We start from the raw sequence: 13,287 nt of genomic DNA on the forward strand, positions 1-13,287 counted from the left end.
CATTTAGGAGTTAATCTGACCCGGTCTCTCCGTCTCACCTGAAATTCATACCCAAGGAGATCGATGGGGATCCGGTATTTGCGGGCGTAATTCTGCATGGCGCCCGTCAGAAACGCTTGTGTGAAAAAGAAGCCCGACAGCCAGAAGACGTTGGGCTTCCCGAAATCAAACCAATTCTAAAAAATAAAATAAAAATGAATAAAAGTATAAATTAAGACTAATTATATGAAGTAATTAACCTCTGATCAAAAACAAAAACAATGGATGAACGTGGCTAGTTCTCTAAAATTGTTGTAAGGAAGTTTTACTAATCTGAGAGGGTGGAAGGTAAGTGGAACCGCCTCTCAGCAGAAGTGGTAGAGGGTAATACAGTGAGGGGATTAAACATGCATGGGATAGACATACGGCTCCTGAATCTAAGACGAGACCAACGACTGATTAAGGTTTGAGTCGTTACACCAGGAGAAACAGGAGGGGGGCCGGATGGGGCCGATCTGCTGACAGGTTCTAGGTTCCTATGTTGGTCACTAGAAGGTATCTGGCGAGCGTCTCAGGAATATCCATCTTTCTCTTTCCGTTTCTATAAGAGCAGTTTTTCCTACCTGTAGGAACTTTAGCCGCGTCAGGAAGTCGGTGACGTAACTTCCGAGGGGCTTCAGGCTGGGGTAGGAACGTCTTGCCCATGATTCGGGAACTTTGCCGACGATTAAGCTGCCGGCCAGCGCTTCCAGCTCGGAGTCCATAACCACCAGACCTCTGATGGCTTTCTGCAGGTTCTGTAACGTCGTCCGGATGCTTCGGATTAAACTGGAAGAGAAAACGGGAAGAATGATCATCGGTTTGTTGCTCCGCGGAGCATCTCGGTGTTTATGGGAGACGAGCGGGGGCAGGGAGGGAACTTCCAGCCGCAGAACTTGGTCCCCATCGCGATGTCAGATATAGATATCCAGCTCTATGGCTTCCCAGGGAGCGTCACCGGCACAGCCTGCGCAGAGACCCTTTTTGCCCCTGCTGCCCTCCTAGGGGTAACATTGTGCAGCCCTCCCCTCAGTGGCAGAGGTTTAACGCTCCGGATACATTGTGTTCTGACCGGGTATCAGCTCTTACTTGTTGAACCTCTCCATCTCTTGCACCAGCACGGTGTTCATGCTCTCTTCGTACTGCACCGGGAACTTCTGCAGGGCCGCCTCGATGTCAAAGTCTTTGGGCAGCTGGAGGATTGAAGTTTTGATTTAAAAGCCTCTCGGAGCGGACGAAGCACGTTTCCTACCCCAATAACATCCCGGCAGTAGTGGACAGATTCACTATGTCAGAGAGGAGAGGGAGAGGGATAAAGGAGAGAAAGGCAGGGCAACCAAACAAGATGGAGGAGAGACAAAGAGAAGGGAGAGGAGAAACGAACATGATAGGAGAGAAAAAGTGAGAAGGGCAGGGAGAAATGATGTGATAGAACGAGACAAGGGTGGGGCGGTGTGTTGGAGGAGAGAAGGGCACATATAAAGAGAGCAGCGGAGAATAGAGGAACAGGTTGGGGGCATTTGGGTACGGAGACCCCCCCATCCTTACCTTGGTCAGTATATCATTTGCAATCTCATACAGGGTGTGATCGCTGGCCCCCGAGGACCCTCCGGGCCGACTGCCCCCCTGGGTGAGCAGCAGAGACTCGAAGATGATTTTGGTTTGTTGTAGATCCTTTGATATGTCGACGTTTTCATGCAACCCGAAGACCTCTGGATGCTGACTGAACGGAAGCCTCTGCCCGAAATTAAGGAAATAAAGTCACATATAAGAGCGCGTGCGATTAACCCTTACCACCCTGCTTCAAAATAACCCACACCTGGTTCCTCGGTGACATCTCTGAGGCTTACAATGCAAACGCGGCCAATTTTATCTGACACCAGAATCACCGTTTTGGGGAATTTGCTCTGTTTTGTTTTATACGGCGATGAAGAAGCTTCTCGTGAAACCGTAATAATATCCCACCTTAATGAATTCTACGTAGTCCTCGTGGGAGCCCCGAGGTGGTGCCATGTAGTTGCCGCTTGGCGAAAAGGAATAACGAGGGTTTTCTATGATTTCGTTGTTGTAGAAATCGTCCAGAATGGTCATCAGGAGGCGGCGATCCCAGTCGTCGGTAACGCGCCCCCCATAGTTACATTCCCCCGTCAGATACGAGATGGCTTCGAAGGGCACGCGCTCGTAATCATTCACAAACAGCTGGGATAGATTATTAGTAAATGGTTATCGATAATAAACTTTGGAAAATGCAGAATAAACGGACAATGATTGTTTAATGAATATTGCGATTTGAGAAAGGCGATGTATCAGCGGGTTATTCTCACCGCAGGCGCCGTTAATAAACGTTACCTGCAGCTGCCGGACGCTGATTCGCAAATCCGACTCGTTGAACCCATAAGGAATATTCCAGCCGAGGGGGCCGAACTTCTTCCTCTCCTGAACCAAAGCATGGAAGAAACAGACTCCGAAGAGAAGCTTTTCCCAGATCTACAAAGAGCAGGAGAGTCATTATTATCATTATTATTTATTGTGTTATATAGCGCCATCGAATTCTGTAGCGCTGTATATTATCAGACGGCTTAATAACCAAACGCCCCGAGAGCCCCCGGCGACGGTTACCAGCTCTTTGCCAGGGGATCCGCCGAAGAACTCGGGGTCAGAGATGGGGTCGGAAAGGTACGACTGAAGCAGGTTCAGCCGCAGGCCGGTCGGGGGCTCGTTAGTCATCTTCACCCCGTTTTGAAGGATGGTGGCTGGAAACTGCAAGAAGAAAGTTCAATTCATTCAAGTCACGTCCAGAGGTTCAAAGCTTGACACGCGAAGAAAGCATTCCGGGTGAAACGCGTCTGACCCGAGAACGAGAACCACACAGGATAAACAGTGAAGCAAATATCCCCGCCATGCCGGTGGCCCCTCTGGTTCACCTTTGGTGACGGATAACTGGTGAGCCACAGCCTGAAGTCCGGGTGGCAAACGTCGCTGCTGAATTCCTCGCAAATCTTCTCCAACGTGGGCATCCAGGACACGGCCAGGTGGCAGTTTTGTAGACAGACCCACGTTCCCGCTGTTAAAGCCTCTTTAATCATTCTGGTGGCCACGGGCCCTTGGCCCTGTCCCAGGGAGATGGCCTGGAATTTATCTCCCCCCATGGCTTTGTCGTTGGCGAATTTCAGCAAACCTTAAACAAGCAGATTGGTCACTGTAACGTCCCTCGGCCAGCGGCTGGCGATTGTTTCTGCCCAATGCAAGTACTCAGCGTAATAATTAATGTGAAATACAACGTATCAGATGCCTTCCCGTCTCACCAATGCAGGCAAAGAAACCTCCCTCCCGAGCGGCCCCCTCACAGTCATATGAAATAAGGACGCAGAAAGATACCCGAGATGTTAGAATTCCTCAAAATACGCTAAAATAGGAAAACTAGATATTTTTCTAAATCCGATACAATAACACAAGCGTTTTCCACGCGCGGAGACCGTTCTGGGTCACTCACTTGCCATCGGATCAGCCCCCGGCGACAGCACAAAGATCAGGGGGATTGTGGCATTGGAGTCCAGGTAACTCTTTGACAAGTCGAACGGCGGCGGCTCCACAAACTTCTTTCCCAGTTTATCGGTCACGTAGCTGGTGACGGCGGGGGTTATCTGCGGGAACATGGGGAGGGTAGAATATTTAGGTATAAATACCCCACGTCGGTAGCCTCAGGAGCGGCTCGGTGTGAGGGGAGAGTTCCTTCAACGTTCAAACGGCAACATCGTGTCGGCTGCTGGGAGGCGATTGCGATGAGCGACGTGGTGCCCAGGACTTCCACCATAAGACCCACGTGGACCTCCAGCGCCATCGCCACCCGCGCCTCGCTCCTCACCTTGTCCGGCCGCAGGCAGCGCACGAGAATCATTTTCTGGAGCTCATTGAGCTTCTCGTCGAAGGGGCCGGGTAAGGGGGCCGCGTGGGGCTCTTTGCTGTCGAATACTTTATGCCATTCGTTGGGATTTTCGGTAAAGTGTTCCCTGAAGCAGAGGAAAGTTACTCTTTTCAGGCAGTTTTACTAGAATCACAAATTCATGTTATAAGCTCTAGAGCAGAAAACATTTAACCCCCCCCCCCAGAAAACGTGATGTCTCTAATTTAGACAGTGACTGGTGGTCTAGAAACAAATTATCCACCAATTGGGTACATTTAGTAATATTTTCATAGCCTTGGCTATTAAGACCTCTCTCTGGATCTGTCAATCATCCGTGGTGTTCGTAAATGACTATTATCCTGATATGGGTCTAATTGCCAAAATCCCCTTTAGAAAGGACAGCGAGTCTTTACCTTAAGCCCTTGAAAGAGGGAAGCTCGCTTGCGCGGCAAACCTCATCCCAGCTCTTATCTGGAAGCCACGACGGAGCTGGGTTCGCCGCGTTATTCTGGAGGCCGACTCCTCCCGTCAGCAAGAACAGAAATTCCTGGATTTCAATCTCCTTTTTTGCTCTAAAGTTAAAATAAATGACAAGGTGCATGGACGGTGCGTATCGTTCATCGGAATGTTCGTGTTTCTCGAGGAACGCGTCACGCGGGGTCTAAAATTCTATGTTTTTCACAGAATTTTTTCCAATTCGTTTAGAATCAATAGGATTTCGGCAGTTAAAAGAAATGTCGCCTGTTTTATCGACCCTGGGTTTTGGGGAAAATCCATAGGGAATTGGGTCGGGCGAAATTCCAACTTACATGAGCAGATTGCAGCAAAGCAAGAAAGAGAAGAGCAGCTTGTCCTTCTCGAAGAGGGAGCGGCACACGTTGCAGTACAGATTGTAGGTAAAGTGATCGTTCAGGTAGCGAAGGCGCTTTTCCAAGATTTTGGATTTGTTGCTGAAAAGGAAAATGATGAATAATATTCACTAAACATTACGTATATTATATATATATTTATATGAGCAAAGAAGAGAGCCCCGTCCTCACCTGTCCTGAATGGAGTTGATGTAAAGGTTGACAAACCAGTTGAGCGAGTACTGGTACATGGGGTCAATGTTGGCCAGGTCCGCGATACTGAAGAACAGCACGGACGAGTGCCTGGCGATCGGTCTGTAGCCCTCTCTGGATTCAGCTATTTTGATTTCAGTCTTCTCTGCGATCTGGTTTGGGGAGTAAAATGATATAAAGCTTCATCCGTAACGGAACGGTTCCCTCCGCCTAAAGCCAGCGCCTGGCCGTGCCTAGCGTCTGCTGAATGCGCCCAGGGCTGAGCGTTGGCATCTTGCTATTGGTGAGGATTACTGCCGACCACCCCTATCCCAGTCACATCCAGTCCCTCCATGAATCCCCCTTTCCCAGGCACCACATAATACACAAGAGGGCCGCGCTCCCGGCTCATTTCCCCAGCACGGCCGCCCTCCTACCTGCTGCTTCTTTGTAATCTCATTAGACATTATTTTGGCGGAGTCTAGGATCTGAATCGCGCTTTCGTCTTCCAGAATATTCCCTTCCGAGGACTGTAAGGTTTCCAGGATCTTGTCCTCGATCTCCTTCAGCTGCTTTTTGTTTGCGGCGGACTGCAGGATCAGCACGTTCCTCTCCTCCTCCAGCTCCGGCCTACAACGGATGAGACTCACTTTATAAAGGACCAAAAACTTTACCAATTCCATTCAGATGTGTCATAAAATGGGTTAAAAGTCATCGCTGGCGGGTGCCACCAATAGCCAATCATGTAAGAAGGGAGGATATAATTAGAGCGACAGTTATTTGCAGGGACTTGAGTCACAAACCTCTCCTTGGCCACCACAATCCCCAAGAGCTGGTCCTCCAGGCCTTCAGGGGTGATCATGAAGTTGAGAAGGGACACCTTGGTGGCGAGTTCCGGCAGGTAATGCGGGTTCCTCAGCTTGGTGGTTATGTAGAAGCGGAAATCTCTGGAATACTCAATGATGGTCTCCCCAAGCCGGATGCACTCCACACCCCCTGTAACGGCAACGCACGTCCATAAAGCTGGATAAGGGGCCAAAATGGCCATCTACACGTGTATGTAGCAAGGTGTGGCAAGCCAGGGGTAACTTTCCCTCCGGTTATAGTCATTTAAACCCCCTCTACTCCTAGGACTTGGGGCTCAGTACAGCGATGGCGCCATTAAAGATCCTCCATTATATATTCCAGAGGCAACAGCCAGAGGGTAAAATGAAACTATACGGTTATATCAATTATTTCCAAACAGATTCATCACATATTCTCGCTCATGAAGGAACAGTGCATGGAATCTCTCGTCGTTACGCTGCTTCATTATAAATAGATTGAATCGATTAAACGCGAAATACCTTCAATTATTTATATATAGACATTAAACTCGATTTATTAAAAACAAGAATAATCGTCCGTAATACCTTCCTCTGCTCCCGACAGACAGCATTAAAAAGAATTCAGAAAAGGACTTTAGCAAAGAAAATTAATTTACTTTTTTTAATAATCTGCTTTTCTAGGGCAGGGATCGAATAATCGGAAATAATTAGTAAGCAAGTCTTTCTAGAAAGGAAGCTGGTAGATATCTAGCGGCAAGCGAAAAACTAAAGCAGGGACCTAGAACACAGACCAAGCTAGCGCTTAGAACAGACACCAAGGGCATACCTAGAACAGGTGCAAAAAAAGTAAGCGGAACTGGATCAAACGCATATATCTAGACTACTAAGAAATCACACAGGCACAAGATACAAATCTAGAACGGGTGATGGGCAGACATCTAGAACAGGGACTAGCTAGCTATCTGAGCATGTATGTAGAGCAGGTTGTGGAACCAACCTGCAGGTCCAGAACCTTGTACTAACTCATATCTAAATTAGCGTCTGCATCTAAAGTCAGCCCCAAGCTCACATCTAGAGCTCTTATCTAGAAAATACCCGGCTCAGACCTAAAGCAGCGACCGGACGCACCTTGTTTAAAGGTCTGTTTTAGCAGTAAGGGCTCCAGAGAAGGGTCCAGCTCCTCTCCCACATTCTCCAGAAGAAGAGGAGTCCCAAACTGGACACAGTTCTCCAGAGTGCGCATGTAGTCTGGGTCGGTTAACTTGATCACGCTCAGCTGGTTCTCTCGCTCCGAGTTCTTTATCCATTTGTTGGCTTGACCCTGAGGGTCAATCATCAGCGGCCTAAATTTTGGGTGAAATTCATGGCATATTCAGTAACTCACTGAAGATTTGGAAACTCGCGGGGTTCCGACCCATGGATATCGTTAACTCAAAACGAATAAAATGTTGGTTATTTCTCCCCAACGCTACTCACCAGCGCCTCGAGTTACTAACGATGACTCCGTTATCAACGGAAAAACTATCCGTCGGTAACCCGGCGATATTCCAAGCTCGGATTTTAATTGGATCGCCAAGCGTTTTACTCAAAGAGAAATCTTCAGAACAAGGAATCATTTTACTCTGACAAAAAAAAAGATAAAAAAGATTAATTTTCTCAAATTCAAAGTAAATCTGGAGGGAAAAAAATGCGTTTCAATAAATGATTTCTAGATAAATAAAAAAAACAACGGAATTGAGAAACGTTAACGTATAAAGAGCGCAGAGGGAGGGCGGCGCAGACCTTGCACAGCTTGCTCCAGTTCTTGGTGCACTCGTGCCGGAAGCCGGCTGTAAAAGCCCCCAGATAGGCGATGACTCCGGCCGATACCAGGACGTCGCCGGTCAAATTGTCGTATGTGTTCTGCAGGGAATCTGCAGCGCTGGACCATCTGTTATGGATCAAATATCCAAATGTTAGGGAACCGGTGGATTACTGGTATTAGTTTTATTATTATTATTATTTGGTTCCATGAATGAACATAAATAACCTTTAAGTCCATTACTTACTGGTGACCAGAACTGCGTACTCCCGGCTAGTCGTAGGTTAACTTTATGAAGAGCGACCATAACGCACAAGAGTTTATGCTCTTAAATATGGCGGACAACGCGGCCCTCGTGGATTTACGAACTCGTTCTCGTTTTACCTGGATTTCTCTCCTCCGAGGCCCCCGATGAGTTTCTCAGCTCGCTCCAGTTTCTTTGCGCAGAGGTCCACTTGGAATTCCAGTCGGACTTTCTCCTCCGTCTTCTCGCGAAACGTTTCTTGTAGAGCGGCCAACCGGTCTTCGACGGCTTTGAGCTCGGCTCTCTTTTGGTTCAGAAGAGCCATCGTTTCGGTCAATGACTGCTCGGCCTCTGCCAGGCGAGCTTTCTTAGGAGCAACCACCTAAATCATTGTAAATAATACCAATAAATGACCAAATTATACAGATTCAGAAAAAATATACACAACGGCGTCTGCACGGCCGAGGTTCCAATTGTTATTTTTATGGGAAATATTTCCAATTTGTAATCGAAAAATTAATTCCTTTAAATCAGACAACAAGTAACCTCGAGAAGGATGGACGTTCCACCAAATTCTTGATACATTGTAACAAATCCCAATGACAAATTGCAACAGCTTTTTACCCAATAGCACAAACTTTGCGGGGGTTATAAGGAGTCCGTCCTGCTCGTAGCGTGAATTTCTTGAGTTCTGCACTTTTGTGGGAACTCATAATAAATACCTTGGCGACTCTGTCGTAAACCTCCATTGCCAAAATCCAGCGACATAAACCCTCGGCGGCGGAAGACGCCTTGGCCACGATGGCTGGATTAAAATCCTGGTTTGGGATGAATTCACTGCGGATTTTCTGCATTACGGGGACCTGAAAAAGACACAAATGAGTATGAAATAAATGAAAGAACAAAACGTGTGGTGATCGTTTCCAGAAGATCACCGCAGCTCGCACGACCTGGTCACGTCCGTCCGCGAGGAACTTACTGGAATGTTGTCCTTGTCATATTCTTTCAGGTCTTTTAAGAAATTCATGTCCCCCAAAAGCTTTTTACTCGGACCCCAATAATCCAATATCTGTCGGGGAATAAGAAGGAAAATAAACATTCTAGAGTGTTCTAGAGCACAGTGCGTATTATTTGGCAGGAGACCCCCGTTACCTTCTGGCCGGTGCCCGCGGGGTCATTTATTTTCTCGGGTTTTATTTCTTTCATGACGCACACGGCTGACATAACGAGTTTTACCCCCGATGGCGGGTTCTTCATGGCTTTCACGATCGAGACGTCAGATGGCTACAAAAAACAGGTCATCGGTCACTAGCGTAGAGGTTGGCCTTCTTTATTGCATGATAAAATTAATACTATTATCAGAAATGTGGAAACGTCTGGCGGTGCTGCCATTGGTAGCTCACCCCTCCTGCACTCAAAGGGTTAAGCTAACCTTTAGGGTGTTGAGGGCCGAGAGAGCGGCCTCCAGGGCCGGAATGGCCTCCGCCAGGTCACTCTCACACTCGTTTTTCAAGGCTTGGGCTTCGGCGGCTTTCTGGGTGGCCACTTCTTCATCCACTCGGACGATTTTACTCTTTGCTTCAACTTCGGCTGATTCTTTTTCAATAATCTGGACAAAAGTAAGAAATCTGTCAAGGCTGGAAGAGAATGCACTGAAAGCTGAATATATATATATTAATGACATCACATGGCCATTAAACGCTTTACCTCCATCATGTTGGCGTTTTCCACCTTGGCTTCCTCCAGCTTGGGCTGCAGTTCCACCAGCTCTTTCTTCATCTCTCCCACCTAAATAAACAATTCCTCCGAATGATGAAACGGAATAAAAGCGTGACATTCGCCAAAAAGAGAAGAACCTTAAGAGGAGATCCATTTCTGACTTTCTCGTGTCCTGCATATTGGGCCAGCTTGATTAAGAGACCCGAAGAATCCCCCCGACTGACCTGAGACTCCGCGAACGCCAGCTTGTCCAAGCCGTTGGTGTATCTCTTCTTCGCTTTCATCACTGTATCGCGTTTCTGCGTCAGGAGCTGGCGGAAAGCGGCGATGAGTTCCAGGTAAGAGGTGGGAGTAACGTAGTTATGTCTCCCCAGTTCTCTCAAGAACCTGCGCAAGGTTGGAGGACACAACGGGAGGATTATGATTGGAATTACGATGTGTCGGATTCAGCATGACCTCCGCGGGGATGTCTGATGCAGATACTGACTTGTCGGACAGGGATATCGCAGACGTGTGGAAGTGTTTACAGATGGACACAACTTCTTGATGCTCGGTTTCCGTCATTTCCAGCGTTTCCAAAAACTTCACGGCCACCCGTTCGAGGGCATCTTCAGGCCACGGCTGCAACACACAAAAAATACCCCAAATATATTGTGTTATCGTATCCTTTACAATATAATGACACACAGAACGACCACGCGGCCGCTCAGGAGGGTCGAACCCACCTGGAACCAGTCGATGGTGCAGCAGTTGATGAGCGACGGGAATTGCCGAAGGCGGTTGCGAAAGGCGTCTCCGATGGGGCTAAAGGCAACCACGATATGCAGGTTTTCTTTGCAGCGATTCACAAAGAAGGCGAATAAAGCCAAAGGGCTGAGCTCGGCGTTTTTATTTCCAGCTTGGGCGACTGGACGGACTCCCTGAGACAGATAAATGGGATTAGAGGGCTATATAATAACACAGCGCACAATAATAATAATAATAATAAAATGAATAAAACGAGCCACTTTTTGACTCCTCTACGTGTCTCTGTCATTGGTTGCGTTAGACACGTCCGCGTTACCTCCATTATTTCCTGCTTTTCATCTGCCGCAAACAGGTTCGGGACCTCCCCGGTGTTGAGCAGACTGTCCACGTCCTCCAGGAACGCTTCTTGTTTGATCTGAGTGTCTGTTATCAGAAACACGGTTTTCTGTCCCTTCACCCCCGCGTTCCGCAGAAGATTCTGGGGAGAGATTTACAGGCCTGGTTACTAAAATATTGAATTGGTAGCCGAGAGATATATTTCGAAAGATAATCTGGGTTGCACCTTTCGGGGTCAGGTAATTTCTAGCCTGTATTCATAGACACAAGGAGATGGCACTGATAACTTTGAAGGCTTTGTTGCCATTGCAGCAGAAAAAAATATATAAGCTTCTTATACTGTTCTCATAGTGGAACAGCCTCTTTCCTGAATCCGGTACCAAGAACACGTCTACATACATGACATAGTCCTGCACTCACCTTGAGGTCTTCTCTCCATTCATTCATCCCATAGCTCTTGGAGATCTCCGGCTGGAAGATATTCATTTTTGCCATGGCGGTGGCGAGACGGGTTAGGGACTGCCGTCCGCTGCCTCCAACGCCGACCAGCAAAGCGTTGCCTCCTGGCTGTTTCAGGATGCGGCAGATCCGGGACAAATGTTCCACAACGTATCTTTACAAGGAAAATGAGAGAGAACAATTTCTAATATGTCACCCAATGTCTGGAGATAAAGCCAAAACATGGCTTTGTTGGGTTTGCACATTCGCACCTCTCTAGGGTCTATTGATCTTTAATTCCCATAAAGCCAAGAGCTACAGACTGGCTTTACCTGGTCTAGAACCCTCTAGAACCTGACCTAGACTAATATAAAAGGTATTACTCAGTATTGTTACGAAGGCAGGTAACCTACCTAAATATAACGAGGTTCATCCTGGTTTTGTGGGTTTGGTTATATTCCTCCAAACATCTCTCCACCACATCGTTGAACTGCTGAACGCTCGGTATCTCCGCGTACAGACGCTCGTCTCCCTCCAGGTCCGGGTTCATGTAATCGCCGAACAGCAGATTCCGGAGCGATTCCTCAGAAAGCTGCGAAAACCAGTCACAAGCTACAGCTTTATCAGGATACGAATAACCGTGCATGGGAACCGGCTCACTAGATCGTTGCTAATGTTTAGTAATTGTCCCAAAAACCTGCGGTTCAAAGGTTTGGGGTCACCGAGTGTTTTTTCATGAAGACAAGGAAATTTCTGGCTCAGTGAACACAATGTGCCATTGGAACCCAGGAGTGATGGGGGTGATAAAGGGCCATTGGAACCCAGGAGTGATGGGAGTGATAAAGGGCCATTGAAACCCAGGAGTGATGGGAGTGATAAAGGGCCATTGGAACACAGGAGTGATGGGAGTGATAAAGGGCCATTGAAACCCAGGAGTGATGGGAGTGATAAAGGGCCATTGGAACACAGGAGTGATGGGAGTGATAAAAGGGCCATTGGATCACAGGAGTGATGGGAGTGATAAAGGGCCATTGGGACACAGGAGTGATGGGAGTGATAAAGGGCCATTGGAACACAGGAGTGATGGGAGTGATAAAGGGCCATTGGAACACAGGAGTGATGGGAGTGATAAAGGGCCATTGGAACACAGGAGTGATGGGAGTGATAAAGGGCCATTGGAACCCAGGAGTGATGGGAGTGATAAAGGGCCATTGGAACACAGGAGTGATGGGAGTGATAAAAGGGCCATTGGAACACAGGAGTGATGGGAGTGATAAAGGGCCATTGGGACACAGGAGTGATGGGAGTGATAAAGGGCCATTGGAACACAGGAGTGATGGGAGTGATAAAGGGCCATTGAAACCCAGGAGTGATGGGAGTGATAAAGGGCCATTGGAACACAGGAGTGATGGGAGTGATAAAGGGCCATTGAAACCCAGGAGTGATGGGAGTGATAAAGGGCCATTGGAACACAGGAGTGATGGGAGTGATAAAAGGGCCATTGGAACACAGGAGTGATGGGAGTGATAAAGGGCCATTGGGACACAGGAGTGATGGGAGTGATAAAGGGCCATTGGAACACAGGAGTGATGGGAGTGATAAAGGGCCATTGGAACACAGGAGTGATGGGAGTGATAAAGGGCCATTGGAACACAGGAGTGATGGGAGTGATAAAGGGCCATTGGAACCCAGGAGTGATGGGAGTGATAAAGGGCCATTGGAACACAGGAGTGATGGGAGTGATAAAAGGGCCATTGGAACACAGGAGTGATGGGAGTGATAAAGGGCCATTGGGACACAGGAGTGATGGGAGTGATAAAGGGCCATTGGAACACAGGAGTGATGGGAGTGATAAAGGGCCATTGGAACACAGGAGTGATGGGAGTGATAAAGGGCCATTGGAACACAGGAGTGATGGGAGTGATAAAGGGCCATTGGAACCCAGGAGTGATGGGAGTGATAAAAGGGCCATTGGGACACAGGAGTGATGGGAGTGATAAAAGGGCCATTGGAACCCAGGAGTGATGGGAGTGATAAAGGGCCATTGGAACGCAGGAGTGATGGGAGTGATAAAAGGGCCATTGGAACACAGGAGTGATGGGAGTGATAAAGGGCCATTGGAACACAGGAGTGATGGGAGTGATAAAGGGCCTCTGTATGCCTATGAAGAGATTCCATTAAAAAATCAGCCGTTTCCAGCTACAATAGTCATT

The 13,287-nt window shown here is 47.9% G+C and overlaps 1 protein-coding gene across 1 annotated transcript in view; it reads right to left on the reverse strand.

Annotated features, from left to right (window-relative positions):
- The window catches only part of DNAH12 (dynein axonemal heavy chain 12), a 32,757-nt gene that overhangs the window by 1,491 nt on the left and 17,979 nt on the right, over positions 1-13,287 (reverse strand). The window contains exons 42-71 of the mRNA XM_053469599.1: positions 11,488-11,666; positions 11,057-11,249; positions 10,617-10,778; positions 10,279-10,473; positions 10,041-10,174; positions 9,778-9,940; positions 9,542-9,622; positions 9,267-9,443; positions 8,987-9,118; positions 8,814-8,903; positions 8,557-8,697; positions 7,975-8,216; positions 7,572-7,719; positions 7,266-7,411; positions 6,918-7,132; positions 5,766-5,958; positions 5,400-5,592; positions 4,963-5,135; positions 4,732-4,872; positions 4,336-4,494; positions 3,884-4,028; positions 3,512-3,662; positions 2,943-3,196; positions 2,638-2,778; positions 2,368-2,505; positions 1,984-2,217; positions 1,567-1,755; positions 1,108-1,211; positions 603-807; positions 39-176 (exon numbers count right to left, since the gene is read on the reverse strand). Coding sequence (XP_053325574.1) covers positions 39-176; positions 603-807; positions 1,108-1,211; positions 1,567-1,755; positions 1,984-2,217; positions 2,368-2,505; positions 2,638-2,778; positions 2,943-3,196; positions 3,512-3,662; positions 3,884-4,028; positions 4,336-4,494; positions 4,732-4,872; positions 4,963-5,135; positions 5,400-5,592; positions 5,766-5,958; positions 6,918-7,132; positions 7,266-7,411; positions 7,572-7,719; positions 7,975-8,216; positions 8,557-8,697; positions 8,814-8,903; positions 8,987-9,118; positions 9,267-9,443; positions 9,542-9,622; positions 9,778-9,940; positions 10,041-10,174; positions 10,279-10,473; positions 10,617-10,778; positions 11,057-11,249; positions 11,488-11,666 — 4,956 coding nt within the window. The remainder of the gene's footprint in view (positions 1-38; positions 177-602; positions 808-1,107; positions 1,212-1,566; positions 1,756-1,983; positions 2,218-2,367; positions 2,506-2,637; positions 2,779-2,942; positions 3,197-3,511; positions 3,663-3,883; positions 4,029-4,335; positions 4,495-4,731; positions 4,873-4,962; positions 5,136-5,399; positions 5,593-5,765; positions 5,959-6,917; positions 7,133-7,265; positions 7,412-7,571; positions 7,720-7,974; positions 8,217-8,556; positions 8,698-8,813; positions 8,904-8,986; positions 9,119-9,266; positions 9,444-9,541; positions 9,623-9,777; positions 9,941-10,040; positions 10,175-10,278; positions 10,474-10,616; positions 10,779-11,056; positions 11,250-11,487; positions 11,667-13,287) is intronic.

Source organism: Spea bombifrons, chromosome 6 (assembly GCF_027358695.1).
Source record: "Spea bombifrons isolate aSpeBom1 chromosome 6, aSpeBom1.2.pri, whole genome shotgun sequence".
Lineage (NCBI taxonomy): Eukaryota > Metazoa > Chordata > Amphibia > Anura > Pelobatidae > Spea > Spea bombifrons.